This window comes from Phyllobates terribilis, unplaced genomic scaffold (assembly GCF_046119375.1).
Source record: "Phyllobates terribilis strain yellow unplaced genomic scaffold, ASM4611937v1 Scaffold_7__3_contigs__length_470593459, whole genome shotgun sequence".
In the NCBI taxonomy this organism is placed as follows: Eukaryota; Metazoa; Chordata; class Amphibia; order Anura; family Dendrobatidae; genus Phyllobates; species Phyllobates terribilis.
In genome coordinates this window covers 21,532,649-21,556,485 of record NW_027362767.1, presented here as the reverse complement: position 1 = coordinate 21,556,485, position 23,837 = coordinate 21,532,649, and the positions used below count along the sequence as shown (strand labels likewise).

The window sequence follows — 23,837 nt, the reverse complement described above, 5'->3', positions numbered from 1 at the left end:
CACTAAGAGTTAATAGCAGACAACGCTTCACACGTCTACACTACTACCCCATCATCTCCAAAGCTCAGGTATAAACTACGCACGGATACCTCATTAATTATGAGCCTGCTTGCCATCCGTAGTCTGGTCCTCGGCGGGAACTTGTTGGTGATCATGATGCGTAATCCGGCCTCCGGAAAGCGATACTTGGGGGGACTGGAGCAGATGATCTCGTCCACCATCACCACCGAATTCCTGCTGTGATACGGCTGCTCCACCCTCACTGTAAACGACAATGGCAGGGTTAAAGGGGTATTTCTTATCCGCTTACTGATCGGATGGCCGGCGATCCCAGGAACGTCCTGTCTAAATGATGCAGTGCCCCTCCGCTCCAGTCAGTCAGGGCTCTTCGGGCAGACCCCCAGTGATCACTAAATCACTCCTGCCTTATGGATAGAAAATCATTTTGAACTATAGGAGTACCCCTTTAAACTCTGTAAAAGTATCCTAGTTGGCAGAAGAGCTTGCAATCAATCATTGTTCCATATTTCAGGCACCTTTCATTTATTCTGGGTTTTCTGTACCTGACTGCAACATAACTGAGTATTGGCCATAAATGACAGGAGGAGATCACTGGGGTCTATCTAATAAAAGCTGCATGAGGGGTAAAATACAGCATGTCAATCTTCATGCTGCGGCTGCACAGATCAGCGATGGACGGCAGCCGCAGCTTCACACGGACCATGAATTTCATTTTCATGTTGTCAGATTGCAGAAGAGAACAAAGTTGTCAGATAATTGTGTGATTCTGTTATCTAACGGCTTAAAATACATAAAGAGCGTGTAGACGCCACCTTAAAGGGGAAAATCAATGATGCAGTTAGTGCGCCGGACATACAACGTGACACGGAGTAAAGAGCTCACCGGAGGAATAAGCAGACAGGAGACACCGTGCGACGGAGAGGATGGGGTTAGTGAAGACTTAAAGGGGAACACAAGTGCAAGAGAATTCCCACTTCGTTAGTTGTAATATTAATTAAATAAGAAAGTTCACATATAACGTCAAGGGTTAAATAGAAGACTCAGGTTAATAAGACACCTCAGTGTGGAGAGAGAGCAATGATAGAATTGAAGGGGGTTGTCCAATAAATATCATCTATCACTGTCTATCATATATATGATGAATGAATGAATGATCAATCCGGCTGCTGAAAAGATCCGTACAATGGGGGGTCATAGTCCCGTGTGCGAGTGGAATGGTAAGGAGCATGCTCGATTGCTGCTACATCCACAAGCCTTTCCATCAGCCCCATAGAAGTGAATGGAGTGCTGCTCGAGCAGGCTCACTACCACTCCAATACTGACACAGGGTCCCCCAGTCTTGTGATCAGCGAGGGTCTCGGCAGTCAGACTCCCTCCAATCATATACTGTGGAATGATGATTAAGGTTTATTGTCCCTTTAAATAGCAGCATGCTAGCTCATGTATATGACAGTCTAGCGCCCCCTGGTGTACATCACATGAACTGCATAGACGTTTCCCTAATTGGCGCTCACAGCGGATCCACTCGCACAGACCACCAGTGGAGATGCTGTACAGAAGGGGCTGCGGACGCCCACGCTCTACTGCAGCCGACATCAATGCGGACGTCTCCTCAAAGCCGGAGCTTCTAACTTTGTCCTCATTACTCACCGCCGTGTGACAGATCCACGCAAGTTCAGTTCCTTTTTCTTTCTATTTTTATGCCCGTTTCTGGGTGTTGGGAAATCAGACAGAACTTGCTGGATGTTAGTGGGAATGATGGGGACATGGTGTTAACCCCGTCAGTTTCACACCATCACAGTGACGTGCGGCGGAGGGCTTTCACAAGTAGGCATTGCCTCTCTTCTGTCCCATTTTCTCTTGTACATGGACAACCCCTTTTAAACAGATGTTTGTATCTGCTTTTAGCCATCACTAGGGGGCGCTCTCTACATACTGCGTCATTATTGGAGTCGACATCTTTTCGTTTCTCCGGTCTGCTTACCCTTACCTTTCCACAACAGGGGGACTGTGGGGTCATCACACAGCGGCTCACAATACACATTACCGTCTTGCAGTTCGCTCCCAATGGTGCAGCCGTTCCCTACGTTCTTGCGTTTCATGGTGAATAAGCGCTGCATTTTCATATTGTATCTGGCACAAAAAAAAAAAAGAAAGTTACCATCCCCGTACTGGAAACGGCCCCAGAACGACCTGGATATTACGCATCGTGAGGACTGATGGCCACTATCCATAGTGCGGTGTTACTTATCTACATACAAGATACATATCAGATGTCAGAGCTGCACTCACTATTCTGCTGATTAGCAATGGAACATTGGAGACAGTCAGCAAGCTGGTGGATAGAGAATAGCTGAGCTCCTGGAGGGGAAACATGAGACAACTGTACAGAGCCGGGGGGCAAATGTGACACTGGCCGGAATGGAAACCATAGATGGATAATTCTGCAGGACGGAGACTTTAGATTATATTACCTGAATGATCTTAATCTGTTACTCCTTGAATACAAAGTGTCTAATCTTCAGTAATAACCATGTGATCCCAAACGCAGGATTCTGATTGGCCGGCACGGATTATCAGTGATTATCCCCTCACACTTTCAGCATCCTCTCCTAATCAGCTGCTATTAACTCCTTCCTTGCCACTATAGTGCATGGCCCCGGAGCCCTGGGGGCCAGGAGTCTAGTGACCATGGTTAGTAGGGGCCACAGCCCTTTAGTCTGATGTGCATAATATGATACCCCGGCTCCATGACAAGGATTAAGGGGCCGTGACTATTACTGCCCACTGTACCCCCCCCCCCCCGTGAGCAGAACGGATACATTGTGATGTCCCTTTCACTCTGGGTCACACTGGAAAGCTGCTATTAACGGGTTATAGTGGGATCACAATGGCTTCACCATGTGTATCAATGCTATACAAAAGTTACAGTCCATGTTCTGGTACAGGATAATGAAGACCCCAAAAAAATGACGCTGCCCCTCGAAGGCGCCACATTGGATAAATTAAAGCTACAGACCTTCAAAAATTAGGGCATGTGAAAGATCAAAAATAGTGTTGACCAATGGGGTCACTTTATCTCCATATAGAAAGGTTCTCAGCCCTGAGGATGAGATATAAGGTAGTGACCATGGGGGCAGCGAGGTATCTAGACTTTATGTGTAGTGGCCCTTTAAATAGTAGATGAACTGCAGTGTATTGCTGGAGCAGCTCCCCCTGCTGTAGACACCGAGCATTACTGTGACCCTGAAAATCAGTGGTTGTATGGATGAGGTACCAACAATGGTCTCCCTGCTGCAATGTACCAGCCCTTGCAAAACTACAACTCCCAACGTGCTTAGATACCAGAGACGTCAAATATAGTGAAGAAAACGAGGCACTTACTTCATAATGAGAATGTAGATCATATACATGATGATGAGAATCAGACTCTCCCACCTGCAAAGCACAAAAGACAATTCATTACAAAATGTAATCAACTCATAGGGACTCAACGACACTGCTGGGACTGGTAGTGCTACACATCAGAAGGGGTTGCTTTTCTATAGCTGTGGTGTGCAACCGGTAGGACTTAAGCTGTTGAGAAACTTCAACTCCCAGCATGCTTTGGCAGCCACTAGGTATCAGAGCATGCTGGGAGTTATAGTTTCACAACAGCTGGAAAGAGAGTTGGAGACAAAATGTTTAAAGTCTGTAAGGTTTAGCACTTAAAAGGTTAAAAGGTAAATAAGACTATAGGGTTAAAATAAACTGAATGGTCCCACCTATCCCACCGTCCCCCAAAAAACAACAACCTGCGAAACCAAGTTTCCAAAGCTGCAGCAGAATGATAGCGTTGTTTTATATTTAGGTGGGTGGCGATATTTAATTGCAGATACAAGAACGCAAGGAGACGCTCCACCTAGAAGCATTTATATTAATGGGCAAATGTGTCAAATCTGGAACCTGTGAAATCTACGGGATTTTCTAACTTATAATTTATCAATTTATTTTTTATTGTAGAAAAACATTAACAAATAGCTCAATGTGTGTCTCTATTTAGTGCATAATACTGCAAAGATGAATAACTCCTGTGTCCTGTACTGATCCTGAGTTACATCCTGTATTATACTCCAGAGCTGCACTCACTATTCTGCTGGTGCAGTCACTGTGTACATTACTGATCCTGAGTTACATCCTGTATTATACTCCAGAGCTGCACTCACTATTCTGCTGGTGCAGTCACTGTGTACATACATTACATTACTGATCCTGAGTTACCTCCTGTATTATACTCCAGAGCTGCACTCACTATTCTGCTGGTGCAGTCACTGTGTACATACATTACATTACTGATCCTGAGTTACATCCTGTATTATACTCCAGAGCTGCACTCACTATTCTGCTGGTGCAGTCACTGTGTACACACATTACATTACTGATCCTGAGTTACCTCCTGTATTATACTCCAGAGCTGCACTCACTATTCTGCTGGTGCAGTCACTGTGTACATACATTACATTACTGATCCTGAGTTACCTCCTGTATTATACTCCAGAGCTGCACTCACTATTCTGCTGGTGCAGTCACTGTGTACAAACATTACATTACTGATCCTGAGTTACATCCTGTATTATACCCCAGAGCTGCACTCACTATTCTGCTGGTGCAGTTACTGTGTACATACATTACATTACTGATCCTGAGTTACATCCTGTATTATACTCCAGAGCTGCACTCACTATTCTGCTGGTGCAGTCACTGTGTACATACATTACACTACTGATCCTGAGTTACATCCTGTATTATACTCCAGAGCTGCACTCACTATTCTGCTGGTGCAGTCACTGTGTACATACATTACATCACTGATCCTGAGTTACATCCTGTATTATACTCCATAGCTGCACTCACTATTCTGCTGGTGCAGTCACTGTGTACATACATTACATTACTGATCCTGAGTTACATCCTGTATTATACTCCATAGCTGCACTCACTATTCTGCTGGTGCAGTCACTGTGTACACACATTACAGTACTGATCCTGTACTGATCCTGAGTTACATCCTGTATTATACTCCAGAGCTGCACTCACTATTCTGCTGGTGCAGTCACTGTGTACATACATTACACTACTGATCCTGAGTTACATCCTGTATTATACTCCAGAGCTGCACTCACTATTCTGCTGGTGCAGTCACTGTGTACATACATTACATTACTGATCCTGAGTTACATCCTGTATTATACTCCAGAGCTGCACTCACTATTCTGCTGGTGCAGTCACTGTGTACATACATTACATTACTGATCCTGAGTTACATCCTGTATTATGCTCCATAGCTGCACTCACTATTCTGCTGGTGCAGTCACTGTGTACACACATTACAGTACTGATCCTGTACTGATCCTGAGTTACATCCTGTATTATACTCCAGAGCTGCACTCACTATTCTGCTGGTGCAGTCACTGTGTACATACATTACATTACTGATCCTGAGTTACATCCTGTATTATACTCCAGAGCTGCACTCACTATTCTGCTGGTGCAGTCACTGTATACATACATTACATTACTGATCCTGAGTTACATCCTGTATTATACTCCAGAGCTGCACTCACTATTCTGCTGGTGCAGTCACTGTGTACATACATTACATTACTGATCCTGAGTTACATCCTGTATTATACTCCAGAGCTGCACTCACTATTCTGCTGGTGCAGTCACTGTGTACATACATTACATTACTGATCTTGAGTGCTATCCAGTATTATACCCCAGAGCTGCACTCACTATTCTGCTGGTGCAGTCACTGTGTACATACATTACATTACTGATCCTGAGTGCTATCCTGTATTATACCCCAGAGCTGCACTCACTATTCTGCTGGTGCAGTCACTGTGTACATACATTACATTACTGATCCTGAGTTACATCCTGTATTATACTCCAGAGCTGCACTCACTATTCTGCTGGTGCAGTCACCGTGTACATACATTACATTACTGATCCTGAGTTACATCCTGTATTATACTCCAGAGCTGCACTCACTATTCTGCTGGTGCAGTCACTGTGTACATACATTACATTACTGATCCTGAGTTACATCCTGTATTATACTCCAGTGCTGCACTCACTATTCTGCTGGTGCAGTCACCGTGTACATACATTACATTAATGATCCTGAGTTACATCCTGTATTATACTCCAGAGCTGCACTCACTATTCTGCTGGTGCAGTCACTGTGTACATACATTACATTACTGATCCTGAGTTACATCCTGTATTATACTCCAGAGCTGCACTCACTATTCTGCTGGTGCAGTCACTGTGTACATACATTACATTACTGATCCTGAGTGCTATCTTGTATTATACCCCAGAGCTGCACTCACTATTCTGCTGGTGTAGTCACTGTGTACATACATTACATTACTGATCCTGAGTTACATCCTGTATTATACTCCAGAGCTGCACTCACTATTCTGCTGGTGCAGTCACAGTGTACATACATTACATTACTGATCCTGAGTTACATCCTGTATTATACTCCAGAGCTGCACTCACTATTCTGCTGGTGCAGTCACTGTGTACATACATTACATTACTGATCCTGAGTTACATCCTGTATTATACTCCAGAGCTGCACTCACTATTCTGCTGGTGCAGTCACTGTGTACATACATTACATTACTGATCCTGAGTTACATCCTGTATTATACTCCAGAGCTGCACTCACTATTCTGCTGGTGCAGTCACTGTGTACATACATTACATTACTGATCCTGAGTAACATCCTGTATTATACTCCAGAGCTGCACTCACTATTCTGCTGGTGCAGTCACTGTGTACATACATTACATTACTGATCCTGAGTTACATCCTGTATTATACTCCAGAGCTGCACTCACTATTCTGCTGGTGCAGTCACAGTGTACATACATTACATTACTGATCCTGAGTTACATCCTGTATTATACTCCAGAGCTGCACTCACTATTCTGCTGGTGCAGTCACTGTGTACATACATTACATTACTGATCCTGAGTAACATCCTGTATTACACTCCAGAGCTGCACTCACTATTCTGCTGGTGCAGTCACTATGTACATACATTACATTACTGATCCTGAGTTACATCCTGTATTATACTCCAGAGCTGCACTCACTATTCTGCTGGTGCAGTCACTGTCTACATACATTACATTACTGATCCTGAGTTACATCCTGTATTATACTCCAGAGCTGCACTCACTATTCTGCTGGTGCAGTCACTGTGTACATACATTACATTACTGATCCTGAGTTACATCATGTATTATACTGCAGAGCTGCACTCACTATTCTGCTGGTGCAGTCACTGTGTACATACATTACATCACTGATCCTGTACTGATCCTGAGTTACATCCTGTATTATACTCCAGAGCTGCACTCACTATTCTGCTGGTGCAGTCACTGTGTACATACATTACATTACTGATCCTGAGTTACATCCTGTATTATACTCCAGAGCTGCACTCACTATTCTGCTGGTGCAGTCACTGTGTACATACATTACATTACTGATCCTGAGTTACATCCTGTATTACACTCCAGAGCTGCACTCACTATTCTGCTGGTGCAGACACTGTGTACATACATTACATTACTGATCCTGAGTTACATCCTGTATTATACTCCAGAGCTGCACTCACTATTCTGCTGGTGCAGTCACTGTGTATATACATTACATTACTGATCCTGAGTTACCTCCTGTATTATACTCCAGAGCTGCACTCACTATTCTGCTGGTGCAGTCACTGTGTACATACATTACATTACTGATCCTGAGTTACATCCTGTATTACACTCCAGAGCTGCACTCACTATTCTGCTGGTGCAGACACTGTGTACATACATTACATTACTGATCCTGAGTTACATCCTGTATTATACTCCAGAGCTGCACTCACTATTCTGCTGGTGCAGTCACTGTGTACATACATTACATTACTGATCCTGAGTTACATCCTGTATTATAATCCAGAGCTGCACTCACTATTCTGCTGGTGCAGTCACTGTGTACATACATTACATTACTGATCCTGAGTTACATCCTGTATTATACTCCAGAGCTGCACTCACTATTCTGCTGGTGCAGTCACTATGTACATACATTACATTACTGATCCTGAGTTACATCCTGTATTATACTCCAGAGCTGCACTCACTATTCTGCTGGTGCAGTCACTGTGTACATACATTACATTACTGATCCTGAGTTACATCCTGTATTATACTCCAGAGCTGCACTCACTATTCTGCTGGTGCAGTCACTGTGTACATACATTACATTACTGATCCTGAGTTACATCATGTATTATACTGCAGAGCTGCACTCACTATTCTGCTGGTGCAGTCACTGTGTACATACATTACATCACTGATCCTGTACTGATCCTGAGTTACATCCTGTATTATACTCCAGAGCTGTGCTCATTATTCTGCTGGTGCAGTCACTGTGTACATACATTACAGTACTGATCCTGTACTGATCCTGAGTTACATCCTGTATTATACTCCAGAGCTGCACTTACTATTCTGCTGGTGCAGTCACTGTGTACATACATTACATTACTGATCCTGAGTTACATCCTGTATTATACTCCAGAGCTGCACTCACTATTCTGCTGGTGCAGTCACTGTGTACATACATTACATTACTGATCCTGAGTTACATCCTGTATTATACTCCAGAGCTGCACTCATTATTCTGCTGGTGCAGACACTGTGTACATACATTACATTACTGATCCTGAGTTACATCCTGTATTATACTCCAGAGCTGCACTCACTATTCTGCTGGTGCAGTCACTGTGTACATACATTACATTACTGATCTTGAGTGCTATCCAGTATTATACCCCAGAGCTGCACTCACTATTCTGCTGGTGCAGTCACTGTGTACATACATCACATAACTGATCCTGAGTGCTATCCAGTATTATACCCCAGAGCTGCACTCACTATTCTGCTGGTGTAGTCACTGTGTACATACATTACATTACTGATCCTGAGTTACATCCTGTATTATACTCCAGAGCTGCACTCACTATTCTGCTGGTGCAGTCACTGTGTACATACATTACATTACTGATCCTGAGTTACATCCTGTATTATACTCCAGAGCTGCACTCACTATTCTGCTGGTGCAGTCACTATGTACATACATTACATTACTGATCCTGAGTTACATCCTGTATTATACTCCAGAGCTGCACTCACTATTCTGCTGGTGCAGTCACTGTGTACATACATTACATTACTGATCCTGAGTTACATCCTGTATTATACTCCAGAGCTGCACTCACTATTCTGCTGGTGCAGTCACTGTGTACATACATTACATTACTGATCCTGAGTTACATCATGTATTATACTGCAGAGCTGCACTCACTATTCTGCTGGTGCAGTCACTGTGTACATACATTACATCACTGATCCTGTACTGATCCTGAGTTACATCCTGTATTATACTCCAGAGCTGTGCTCATTATTCTGCTGGTGCAGTCACTGTGTACATACATTACAGTACTGATCCTGTACTGATCCTGAGTTACATCCTGTATTATACTCCAGAGCTGCACTTACTATTCTGCTGGTGCAGTCACTGTGTACATACATTACATTACTGATCCTGAGTTACATCCTGTATTATACTCCAGAGCTGCACTCACTATTCTGCTGGTGCAGTCACTGTGTACATACATTACATTACTGATCCTGAGTTACATCCTGTATTATACTCCAGAGCTGCACTCATTATTCTGCTGGTGCAGACACTGTGTACATACATTACATTACTGATCCTGAGTTACATCCTGTATTATACTCCAGAGCTGCACTCACTATTCTGCTGGTGCAGTCACTGTGTACATACATTACATTACTGATCTTGAGTGCTATCCAGTATTATACCCCAGAGCTGCACTCACTATTCTGCTGGTGCAGTCACTGTGTACATACATTACATAACTGATCCTGAGTGCTATCCAGTATTATACCCCAGAGCTGCACTCACTATTCTGCTGGTGTAGTCACTGTGTACATACATTACATTACTGATCCTGAGTTACATCCTGTATTATACTCCAGAGCTGCACTCACTATTCTGCTGGTGCAGTCACTGTGTACATACATTACATTACTGATCCTGAGTTACATCCTATATTATACCCCAGAGCTGCACTCACTATTCTGCTTGTGCAGTCACTGTGTACATACATTACATTGCTGATCCTGAGTGCTATCCTGTATTATACCCCAGAGCTGCACTCACTATTCTGCTTGTGCAGTCACTGTGTACATACATTACATTACTGATCCTGAGTTACATCCTATATTATACTCCAGAGCTGCACTCACTATTCTGCTGGTGCAGTCACTATGTACATACATTACATTACTGATCCTGAGTTACATCCTGTATTATACTCCAGAGCTGCACTCACTATTCTGCTGGTGCAGTCACTGTGTACATACATTACATTACTGATCCTGAGTTACATCCTGTATTATACTCCAGAGCTGCACTCACTATTCTGCTGGTGCAGTCACTGTGTACATACATTACATTACTGATCCTGAGTGCTATCCTGTATTATACCCCAGAGCTGCACTCACTATTCTGCTGGTGTAGTCACTGTGTACATACATTACATTACTGATCCTGAGTTACATCCTGTATTATACACCAGAGCTGCACTCACTATTCTGCTGGTGCAGTCACTGTGTACATACATTACATTACTGATCCCGAGTAACATCCTGTATTATACTCCAGAGCTGCACTCACTATTCAGCTGGTGCAGTCACTGTGTACATACATTACATTACTGATCCTGAGTTACCTCCTGTATTATACTCCAGAGCTGCGCTCACTAATCTGCTGGTGCAGTCACTGTGTACATACATTACATTACTGATCCTGAGTTACATCCTGTATTATACTCCAGAGCTGCACTCACTATTCTGCTGGTGCAGTCACTGTGTATATACATTACATTACTGATCCTGAGTTACCTCCTGTATTATACTCCAGAGCTGCACTCACTATTCTGCTGGTGCAGTCACTGTGTACATACATTACATTACTGATCCTGAGTTACATCCTGTATTACACTCCAGAGCTGCACTCACTATTCTGCTGGTGCAGACACTGTGTACATACATTACATTACTGATCCTGAGTTACATCCTGTATTATACTCCAGAGCTGCACTCACTATTCTGCTGGTGCAGTCACTGTGTACATACATTACATTACTGATCCTGAGTTACATCCTGTATTATACTCCAGAGCTGCACTCACTATTCTGCTGGTGCAGTCACTGTGTACATACATTACATTACTGATCCTGAGTTACATCATGTATTATACTGCAGAGCTGCACTCACTATTCTGCTGGTGCAGTCACTGTGTACATACATTACATCACTGATCCTGTACTGATCCTGATTTACATCCTGTATTATACTCCAGAGCTGCACTCACTATTCTGCTGGTGCAGTCACTGTGTACATACATTACATTACTGATCCTGAGTTACATCCTGTATTATACTCCAGAGCTGCACTCACTATTCTGCTGGTGCAGTCACTGTGTACATACATTACATTACTGATCCTGAGTTACATCCTGTATTACACTCCAGAGCTGCACTCACTATTCTGCTGGTGCAGACACTGTGTACATACATTACATTACTGATCCTGAGTTACATCCTGTATTATACTCCAGAGCTGCACTCACTATTCTGCTGGTGCAGTCACTGTGTATATACATTACATTACTGATCCTGAGTTACCTCCTGTATTATACTCCAGAGCTGCACTCACTATTCTGCTGGTGCAGTCACTGTGTACATACATTACATTACTGATCCTGAGTTACATCCTGTATTACACTCCAGAGCTGCACTCACTATTCTGCTGGTGCAGACACTGTGTACATACATTACATTACTGATCCTGAGTTACATCCTGTATTATACTCCAGAGCTGCACTCACTATTCTGCTGGTGCAGTCACTGTGTACATACATTACATTACTGATCCTGAGTTACATCCTGTATTATACTCCAGAGCTGCACTCACTATTCTGCTGGTGCAGTCACTGTGTACATACATTACATTACTGATCTTGAGTGCTATCCAGTATTATACCCCAGAGCTGCACTCACTATTCTGCTGGTGCAGTCACTGTGTACATACATTACATTACTGATCCTGAGTGCTATCCTGTATTATACCCCAGTGCTGCACTCACTATTCTGCTGGTGCAGTCACTGTGTACATACATTACATTACTGATCCTGAGTTACATCCTGTATTATAATCCAGAGCTGCACTCACTATTCTGCTGGTGCAGTCACTGTGTACATACATTACATTAATGATCCTGAGTTACATCCTGTATTATACTCCAGAGCTGCACTCACTATTCTGCTGGTGCAGTCACCGTGTACATACATTACATTAATGATCCTGAGTTACATCCTGTATTATACTCCAGAGCTGCACTCACTATTCTGCTGGTGCAGTCACTGTGTACATACATTACGTTACTGATCCTGAGTTACATCCTGTATTATAATCCAGAGCTGCACTCACTATTCTGCTGGTGCAGTCACTGTGTACATACATTACATTACTGATCCTGAGTTACATCCTGTATTATACTCCAGAGCTGCACTCACTATTCTGCTGGTGCAGTCACTATGTACATACATTACATTACTGATCCTGAGTTACATCCTGTATTATACTCCAGAGCTGCACTCACTATTCTGCTGGTGCAGTCACTGTGTACATACATTACATTACTGATCCTGAGTTACATCATGTATTATACTGCAGAGCTGCACTCACTATTCTGCTGGTGCAGTCACTGTGTACATACATTACATCACTGATCCTGTACTGATCCTGAGTTACATCCTGCATTATACTCCAGAGCTGTGCTCATTATTCTGCTGGTGCAGTCACTGTGTACATACATTACAGTACTGATCCTGTACTGATCCTGAGTTACATCCTGTATTATACTCCAGAGCTGCACTTACTATTCTGCTGGTGCAGTCACTGTGTACATACATTACATTACTGATCCTGAGTTACATCCTGTATTATACTCCAGAGCTGCACTCACTATTCTGCTGGTGCAGTCACTGTGTACATACATTACATTACTGATCCTGAGTTACATCCTGTATTATACTCCAGAGCTGCACTCATTATTCTGCTGGTGCAGACACTGTGTACATACATTACATTACTGATCCTGAGTTACATCCTGTATTATACTCCAGAGCTGCACTCACTATTCTGCTGGTGCAGTCACTGTGTACATACATTACATTACTGATCCTGAGTTACATCCTGTATTATACTCCAGAGCTGCACTCATTATTCTGCTGGTGCAGACACTGTGTACATACATTACATTACTGATCCTGAGTTACATCCTGTATTATACTCCAGAGCTGCACTCACTATTCTGCTGGTGCAGTCACTGTGTACATACATTACATTACTGATCTTGAGTGCTATCCAGTATTATACCCCAGAGCTGCACTCACTATTCTGCTGGTGCAGTCACTGTGTACATACATTACATTGCTGATCCTGAGTGCTATCCTGTATTATACCCCAGAGCTGCACTCACTATTCTGCTTGTGCAGTCACTGTGTACATACATTACATTACTGATCCTGAGTTACATCCTATATTATACTCCAGAGCTGCACTCACTATTCTGCTGGTGCAGTCACTATGTACATACATTACATTACTGATCCTGAGTTACATCCTGTATTATACTCCAGAGCTGCACTCACTATTCTGCTGGTGCAGTCACTGTGTACATACATTACATTACTGATCCTGAGTTACATCCTGTATTATACTCCAGAGCTGCACTCACTATTCTGCTGGTGCAGTCACTGTGTACATACATTACATTACTGATCCTGAGTGCTATCCTGTATTATACCCCAGAGCTGCACTCACTATTCTGCTGGTGTAGTCACTGTGTACATACATTACATTACTGATCCTGAGTTACATCCTGTATTATACTCCAGAGCTGCACTCACTATTCTGCTGGTGCAGTCACTGTGTACATACATTACATTACTGATCCGGAGTTACATCCTGTATTATACTCCAGAGCTGCACTCACTATTCTGCTGGTGCAGTCACTGTGTACATACATTACATTACTGATCCTGAGTTACATCCTGAATTATACTGCAGAGCTGCACTCACTATTCTGCTAGTGCAGTCACTGTATATATACATTACATTACTGATCCTGAGGTACATCCTGTATTATACTCCAGAGCTGCACTCACTATTCTACTGGAGCAGTCACTGTGTACATACATTACATTACTGATCCTGAGTTACATCCTGTATTATACTCCAGAGCTGGGCTCACTATTCTGCTGGTGCAGTCACTGTGTACATACATTATATTACTGATCCTGAGTTACATCCTGTATTATACTCCAGAGCTGCACTCACTATTCTGCTGGTGCAGTCACTGTGTACATACATTACTGATCCTGAGTTACATCCTGTATTATACCCCAGAGCTGCACTCACTATTCTGCTGGTGCAGTCACTGTATACATACATTACATTACTGATCCTGAGTAACATCCTGCATTATACTCCAGAGCTGCACTCACTATTCTGCTGGTGCAGTCACTGTGTACATACATTACATTACTGATCCTGAGTTACATCCTGCATTATACTCCAGAGCTGCACTCACTATTCTGCTGGTGCAGTCACTGCATACATACATTACATTACTGATCCTGAGTTACATCCTGTATTATACTCCAGAGCTGCACTAACTATTCTGCTGGTGCAGTCACTGTGTACATACATTACATTACTGATCCTGAGTTACATCCTGTATTATACTCCAGAGCTGCACTAACTATTCTGCTGGTGCAGTCACTGTGTACATACATTACATTACTGATCCTGAGTTACCTCCTGTATTATACTCCAGAGCTGCACTCACTATTCTGCTGGTGCAGTCACTGTGTACATACATTACATTACTGATCCTGAGTTACCTCCTGTATTATACTCCAGAGCTGCACTCACTATTCTGCTGGTGCAGTCACTGTGTACATACATTACATTACTGATCCTGAGTTACATCCTGTATTATACTCCAGAGCTGCACTCACTATTCTGCTGGTGTAGTCACTGTGTACATACATTACATTACTGATCCTGAGTTACCTCCTGTATTATACTCCAGAGCTGCACTCACTATTCTGCTGGTGCAGTCACTGTGTACATACATTACATTACTGATCCTGAGTTACATCCTGTATTATACTCCAGAGCTGCACTCACTATTCTGCTGGTGTAGTCACTGTGTACATACATTACATTACTGATCCTGAGTTACCTCCTGTATTATACTCCAGAGCTGCGCTCACTATTCTGCTGGTGCAGTCACTGTGTACATACATTACATTACTGATCCTGAGTTACATCCTGTATTATACTCCAGAGCTGCACTCACTATTCTGCTAGTGCAGTCACTGTATATATACATTACATTACTGATCCTGAGTTACATCCTGTATTATACTCCAGAGCTGCACTCACTATTCTACTGGTGCAGTCACTGTGTACATACATTACATTACTGATCCTGAGTTACATCCTGTATTATACTCCAGAGCTGCACTCACTATTCTGCTGGTGGAGTCACTGTGTACATACATTACATTACTGATCCTGAGTTACATCCTGTATTATACTCCAGAGCTGCACTCACTATTCTGCTGGTGCAGTCACTGTATACATACATTACATTACTGATCCTGAGTTACATCCTGTATTATACTCCAGAGCTGGGCTCACTATTCTGCTGGTGTAGTCACTGTGTACATACATTACATTACTGATCCTGAGTTACATCCTGTATTATACTCCAGAGCTGCACTCACTATTCTGCTGGTGCAGTCACTGTGTACATACATTACTGATCCTGAGTTACATCTGATCCTGAGTAACATCCTGCATTATACTCCAGAGCTGCACTCACTATTCTGCTGGTGCAGTCACTGTGTACATACATTACATTACTGATCCTGAGTTACATCCTGCATTATACTCCAGAGCTGCACTCACTATTCTGCTGGTGCAGTCACTGTGTACATACATTACATTACTGATCCTGAGTTACATCCTGCATTATACTCCAGAGCTGCACTCACTATTCTGCTGGTGCAGTCACTGTGTACATACATTACATTACTGACCCTGAGTTACATCCTGTATTATACTCCAGAGCTGCACTTACTATTCTGCTGGTGCAGTCACTGTGTACATTCATTACATTACTGATCCTGAGTTACCTCCTGTATTATACTCCAGAGCTGCACTCACTATTCTGCTGGTGCAGTCACTGTGTACATACATTACATTACTGATCCTGAGTTACATCCTGCATTATACTCCAGAGCTGCACTCACTATTCTGCTGGTGCAGTCACTGTGTACATACATTACATTACTGATCCTGAGTTACCTCCTGTATTATACTCCAGAGCTGCACTCACTATTCTGCTGGTGCAGTCACTGTGTACGTACATTACATTACTGATCCTGAGTTACATCCTGTATTATACTCCAGAGCTGCACTCACTATTCTGCTGGTGCAGTCACTGTGTACATACATTACATTACTGATCCTGAGTTACATCCTGTATTATACTCCAGAGCTGCACTCACTATTCTGCTGGTGCAGTCACTGTGTACATACATTACATTACTGATCCTGAGTTACATCCTGTATTATACTCCAGAGCAGCACTCACTATTCTGCTGGTGCAGTCACTGTGTACATACATTACATTACTGATCCTGAGTTACATCCTGTATTATACTCCAGAGCTGCACTCACTATTCTGCTGGTGCAGTCACTGTGTACATACATTACATTACTGATCCTGAGTTACATCCTGTATTATACTCCAGAGCTGCACTCACTATTCTGCTGGTGTAGTCACTGTGTACATACATTACATTACTGATCCTGAGTTACCTCCTGTATTATACTCCAGAGCTGCACTCACTATTCTGCTGGTGCAGTCACTGTGTACATACATTACATTACTGATCCTGAGTTACATCCTGTATTATACTCCAGAGCTGCACTCACTATTCTGCTGGTGCAGTCACTGTGTACATACATTACATTACTGATCCTGAGTTACCTCCTGTATTATACTCCAGAGCTGCACTCACTATTCTGCTGGTGCAGTCACTGTGTACATACATTACATTACTGATCCTGAGTTACATCCTGTATTATACTTCAGAGCTGCACTCACTATTCTGCTGGTGCAGTCACTGTGTACATACATTACATTACTGATCCTGAGTTACATCCTGTATTATACTCCAGAGCTGCACTCACTATTCTGCTGGTGCAGTCACTGTGTACATACATTACATTACTGATCCTGAGTTACATCCTGTATTATACTCCAGAGCTGCACTCACTATTCAGCTGGTGCAGTCACTGTGTACATACATTACATTACTGATCCTGAGTTACATCCTGTATTATACTCCAGAGCTGCACTCACTATTCTGCTGGTGCAGTCACTGTGTACATACATTACATTACTGATCCTGAGTTACATCCTGTATTATACTCCAGAGCTGGGCTCACTATTCTGCTGGTGCAGTCACTGTGTACATACATTATATTACTGATCCTGAGTTACATCCTGTATTATACTCCAGAGCTGCACTCACTATTCTGCTGGTGCAGTCACTGTGTACATACATTACATTACTGATCCTGAGTTACATCCTGTATTATACTCCAGAGCTGCACTCACTATTCAGCTGGTGCAGTCACTGTGTACATACATTACATTACTGATCCTGAGTTACATCCGGTATTATACTCCAGAGCTGCACTCACTATTCTGCTGGTGCAGTCACTGTGTACATACATTACATTACTGATCCTGAGTTACATCCTGTATTATACTCCAGAGCTGCACTCACTATTCTGCTGGTGCAGTCACTGTGTACATACATTACATTACTGATCCTGAGTTACATCCTGTATTATACTCCAGAGCTGCACTCACTATTCTGCTGGTGCAGTCACTGTGTACATACATTACATTACTGATCCTGAGTTACATCCTGTATTATACTCCAGAGCTGCACTCACTATTCAGCTGGTGCAGTCACTGTGTACATACATTACATTACTGATCCTGAGTTACATCCGGTATTATACTCCAGAGCTGCACTCACTATTCTGCTGGTGCAGTCACTGTGTACATACATTACATTACTGATCCTGAGTTACATCCTGTATTATACTCCAGAGCTGCACTCACTATTCTGCTGGTGCAGTCACTGTGTACATACATTACATTACTGATCCTGAGTTACATCCTGTATTATACTCCAGAGCTGCACTCACTATTCTGCTGGTGCAGTCACTGTGTACATACATTACATTACTGATCTACTCTGCTTGTTGATGGTTTCCACATAGCAAATTTTTATGCTGCCATAAAAGAAATAAGCAAAAACATCCAAATCAGTGTTAGGGGGTACAGTAGGTTTGGGATGGGTGTGTGGGGGGCAGATGCGCGTTTCTCTAGTAGCCAGATAAGTTTCGCTCTTTACTCACCAGACAATAACTTCGTCGTATATAAACTGGAAGAGATAAAACAAAAACAAATTATAACAAGACTCAATGGAAACAGAGAAGCGTCAGGAGCGGCTGCAACTGGGAGACAGCATCCTGGCAAATAAGGGGCCACAAGGAGCAGCCATGAGGTCGGGTTCATACAGGACCTTACTGGGATATCACTACAGGCTCATATTGAGGAGGAGGACGGGTCCTGAGTGTCCTCTTTCCTCTCAGTCTTCGGCGGAAATGATGGAATTGCTTAAATACTGTACCAATTCCTCAGTATTCAACTTTCTGATCTACTCCCTTTAGGATACAGTGAGGCTTTGTATTTTTCTCTGCTGATATAATATACCGTATATGGGTGGGATGGCTGAACCCAAATTTTCTGTTTATAGGGGAGCAATTAATTTTGGACATGTTCCTCCGCTGTGGTTGTTTGCAAGGAATGACGGCTGAATACTCCGGGAGGTTTAGATATTAATTATTCATGAGAAAGTGTCCTGGATAATATCAAATTCAGCACAACGCGTGTGACAAGCCACGGAAATATTCCCGAAAATGTGGAAAAAACGAGAAGAGACGTCACTTACGATTATTAACACTATTATTGCTAAGATGTAATACATGGAGTCCCGGAATAACGACCACCAGGTCAGGCGCACGACCTGCAGACAGGAGAGGGTTAACGAGAGATCGATCAATAGATAATAGATAAAATATAGATGATACATAGATGATAGATAGATAATAGATAATATATAAAATATACATAGATAATAGCTAGATAGGTAGATAAGAGATAGATAGAATAAATATAGATAATAGATAGATAATATATAATATATAAAATATACATAGATAATAGATAGATAATAAATAGAATAAAGATAGATAATAGATATTTCTTACTTGTCCAGCAAAAACTCCGCAGACTCCAATTATACATAAAATATTAAATACAGCTGAACCAACAATGGTCCCAACGCCGACATCACCGTGGGTGATAAAAACTCCTAAGAGACCAGAGAAATGAATAAAGTTATTTAATGGCAGTATTATCATAATGTGAACAAATCTGATAACAGAGAGCAGTAGCGGGACAAGATATAGATAAATATCCCATGTCCTGTATCAGATGTGACTTTTGCAGCCCGCCGCACTCTCTGGGTTATTCCCACCATCAGTTCACTGTCCTGACCAGAAGGGGGCGATCTGCTCCCTCCAGTATAACTTTGTGGCACAGAAAGTTCTCTCTGTGGATTATCTACAATGGATCGGTGTCGGCTCAGAGATGATTTTAAACAGTTTTCTCGCTTTCTCGGCTGAACGTTCTCGCTATTTTCTCACCCCCGTGGTCATTCTGGTAACACAAGGAAAGAATATTTTGGAAGGATCCCTTAGGGCGTTCAGCTCTGTCCTGTATAACTTAAGTACAGGAGAAATCCTTTAATCTGGCATTTGATGGATTTTCAAATATTTTGGGTTATTGGTGTTCATGGAATAACCTAACAAATACTGGATATTTTATGCTGGATTAATGGAATTTTACAATACCAGGATAAAATAGAATACATTTTCCGTACTACTGGATGCTGGATTAAAAATATTTTTAGGATTAGAAATTTCTAATTTTCCAAATTAAAGGATTTTCACAACGCTAATGTACAGAACCTTCAGGATTTGCCAGATTATTTGATTTTCAGAATTATTGGATGACGGATTAAAGGAATTTTATGGTGTAGATTTAATATTTTCTAATTATTCTTGTATAATAAATTGTCAGATTATGGGGATTACAGGGCACGGAGGGAAACGACCTCAGGAATGTGCCGGATTATTAGAATTAAACTATAGTATAGGATGTCAGATTAAAGGAATTTTACAGTGTAGGATAGGAGACTACTCACGGTTCTGGTTTTTATAAAATGCCAGATTGTGGGAATGCTTCTACGTGGATGAGAACCCACAGAATGTGCCAGATTATCAGAATGTAAAGGATGCTGGATTAAAGGAATGTCATAGTGCTGGTTCAGAGGCTATTCTGGCTTTATAAAATGCCAGGTTATGGGAATTTTACTGAACAGAGGTAAAGAAAACTCCAGAATGTGACAGAATATCAGAATATATTAACTAAAAAGTGCCGGATTAAAGGAATTTCACTATATACACTATACATAGAAACAGATTGGTGACTACTACCACCATCATCATCCTATTTAGTCAATTTGGAAACAATCAGGTCCATGGCAGAGGCATCTGGTAGCTGTGCACTTACCAATGACGGAGGCGAAGAGCTCTGGAGTGGAGCTGCCCGCCGCCATGAAGGTCGCCCCGGCCACGTCTTCGCTCAGGTGCAGCTTCTGTAAGAAAGATCTCATTAATCAGACACAATCTGGGCAGATCAGTCCCCTGATGTTCAGGCCGTGCCAGGCGCCAGCTGCTGAGCACAGGCTGCCAGTCACCGCTGGCAGAGGCACTGACTGACGTGGAGCCGGGCAGCAGCCGTATGTTCCTGGATGAGGCAGCAGCGATTCTGAGATTTCTGCCGAATTCCAAGATTGAATGTTCAAGATTCTGAACGAGATCCAAGAGCAAAAGTGATCTGCCAACTCCTGATACCCAATAGGTACCGCAGCCACGGTACCAGGGCTTAAAGGGACATTGCGCCTTGAAAATAATTAAAATCTGTAATTTTAGGTTTTCCGTAATTTCCTTCACGTTTCCTTTTTAAAATGAGTCCCATTACCGCTTTGCGATAAAACCATATTGTTTTGCATTAGACGTCTTTTCTCACTATTTTCAGTATCTCCGCTGCTTGTCAGTGAATGTCAGCATTCGTGTCTACATCCCCGTACACACCTGACGTTTCTCACAGCTGAGGGTTTTTTACATCTGCATTGAAACTGGACAATCCTCTGTGAGCTAAAAACCTCAACAACCCAGCAGCAGATACCTATCTCCCCTGCTTATGGTTTGTTACAATGTATCAGTGCAGATAAAACACCCAGAGCTGTTGGAGATGAATGGATACAAATGTAACAAACTCTGTAACATAAACCTCTGGGGGTCCCATTCACTGACAGCAAACAGGGGTGTCCACAGTGGATACGGAATTGAGGCAAAAGGGGGAAATTCAGCAGATTTCGGCCATAAAAAAGTCACAATGGCCATTTGCGCAACACTTTAGCAACTTTTGATACTGGGGCATGGACAGTCCGACACTGGGGTCGTTATTGAATTTGGCTCACCTTACTCTGTGGACTCTTCTTCAAGACTGGTGTAAGAAGCGCCAAATCTTAAAACATCTACTAGAAAGCGCAGAACTCAATCTCCAGCATTCTCACCTTCCTGTACATTCCATTGGACTTTTTCCAGCCGCGGAAGGGTTAACGCTCATTAAACTTTAATACCATTTCTACAACAACGTTTTCCCGCCTCCGGTTGTTCCTCCGCTCAGCGCCTTGGTTCGCGCTCGCCATTGTGCCCGCACACCTTTGTTCCTAGTTTTCACCGTCACCTCTCATTATCATGTGACGACGCTGAGATTCTGAGCGGCGGCGGCTAAATCTGCGAGACTTCAAACGCAGGAACTCGTCTCACGGGAAAATAATGAATGGGAAGCAGCGAGGAATTCTGCCACTATCCAGGAATGCTCATACCAGGTGCTGCCTCCTGTGGGTCCAGGGGTGAACTACAAGGACCAGACACTAGATTGATACATTGTAGCAATGCCCTAAGGAAGCTGAAGCTTCGATGTGTCAGTCATCACTGCAGCTGCGGCATTCTATTCATGCATCAGGAAGTACTGGATGAACAAAGCTTTGGATCCAGAGCAGGTGATCTGTATTGCAAGGATTTTGGGGGAGGATGCAATTGAGGATGGAGTTGATAAAATATGGGTGGATGGGGGTCTTAATGTCCTCTCACCTCACAGATCTTCTCCAGGGATGGGACGAAGTAGTCATCGCAGACGATCGCCAGGGCATAAAACATGTACAGGGCCTGCGAATAGAGAGAACACACATCAGATGCTTTATATTGAGGGGGATGAATCATTCGGGGGCTCATAGCGGAGACGGCTCGTCCCTAACACGATCACGGCCGCACACGGAAGGGAAATCAGAGCAAACGCATCTGAAGACGACATCTGATCCAGAGACTTTACCATCGATCTCCTGAGAGGAGCAGTAATGGCAGCCGGAGAGACGGCCAGAGGATGGCGCTGATTGTGTCACCAATGTAATAAATCAAGAGCCCAGAGACCTGCGACTGCTGCGCTCCAGACAGTACCCCAATCAGTACCCCCTGTCAGTACCCCAATCAGTACCCCCGTCAGTACCCCAATCAGTACCCCCTTCAGTATCCCAATCAGTACCCCCTGTCAGTACCCCAATCAGTACCCCAATCAGTACCCCCTGTCAGTACCCCAATCAGTACCCCCTGTCAGTACCCCAATCAGTACCCCCTTCAGTATAACAATCAGTACCCCCTGTCAGTACCCCCTTCAGTACCCCAATCAGTACCCCCTTCAGTACCCCAATCAGTACCCCAATCAGTACCCCGTCAGTACCCCAATCAGTACCCCGTCAGTACCCCAATCAGTACCCCCTTCAGTACCCCCATCAGCACCCCAATCAGTACCCCAATCAGTACCCCCGTCAGTACTCCCATCAGCACCCCAATTAGTACCCCCGACAGTACTCCCATCAGCACCCCAATTAGTACCCCCGTCAGTACCCCAGTCAGTACCCAATCAGTACCCCCGTCAGTACTTCCATCAGTACCCCGTCAGTACTTCCATCAGCACCCCAATTAGTACCCCCGTCAGTACCCCAGTCAGTACTTCCATCAGTACCCCAATAAGTACCCCGTCAGTACTTCCATCAGTACCCCCGTCATTACCCCCACCAGTACCCCAATCAGTACCCGCGTCAGTACTCCAATCAGTACCCCCGTCAGTACTCCAATCAGTACTTCCATCAGTACGCCAATCAGTACCCCTGTCATTACCCCTGTCAGTACTCCCATCAGTACCCCCGTCAGTATCCCAGTTGGTACCCCCATCAGTACCCCAGTCAATACCCC

General features: G+C 43.3%; 2 protein-coding genes across 4 annotated transcripts in view; one reads left to right on the top strand and one right to left on the bottom strand.

Annotated features, from left to right (window-relative positions):
• SLC24A4 (solute carrier family 24 member 4) overlaps nucleotides 1–23,837 on the bottom strand; it is a 96,940-nt gene that overhangs the window by 3,400 nt on the left and 69,703 nt on the right. Inside the window, exons 4-11 of one of the 3 annotated variants that reach the window (XM_073638274.1) lie at nucleotides 22,680–22,754; nucleotides 21,028–21,112; nucleotides 19,662–19,765; nucleotides 19,343–19,417; nucleotides 18,747–18,772; nucleotides 3,406–3,459; nucleotides 2,006–2,154; nucleotides 90–262 (exon numbers count right to left, since the gene is read on the bottom strand). In XM_073638274.1, coding sequence (XP_073494375.1) covers nucleotides 90–262; nucleotides 2,006–2,154; nucleotides 3,406–3,459; nucleotides 18,747–18,772; nucleotides 19,343–19,417; nucleotides 19,662–19,765; nucleotides 21,028–21,112; nucleotides 22,680–22,754 — 741 coding nt within the window. The remainder of the gene's footprint in view (nucleotides 1–89; nucleotides 263–2,005; nucleotides 2,155–3,405; nucleotides 3,460–18,746; nucleotides 18,773–19,342; nucleotides 19,418–19,661; nucleotides 19,766–21,027; nucleotides 21,113–22,679; nucleotides 22,755–23,837) is intronic. The other 2 variants (XM_073638275.1, XM_073638276.1) reach the window with 2 other exon arrangements.
• The window catches only part of LOC141153468 (uncharacterized), a 52,416-nt gene that overhangs the window by 23,725 nt on the left and 4,854 nt on the right, over nucleotides 1–23,837 (top strand). The gene's annotated exons all lie outside the window — the stretch shown is intronic.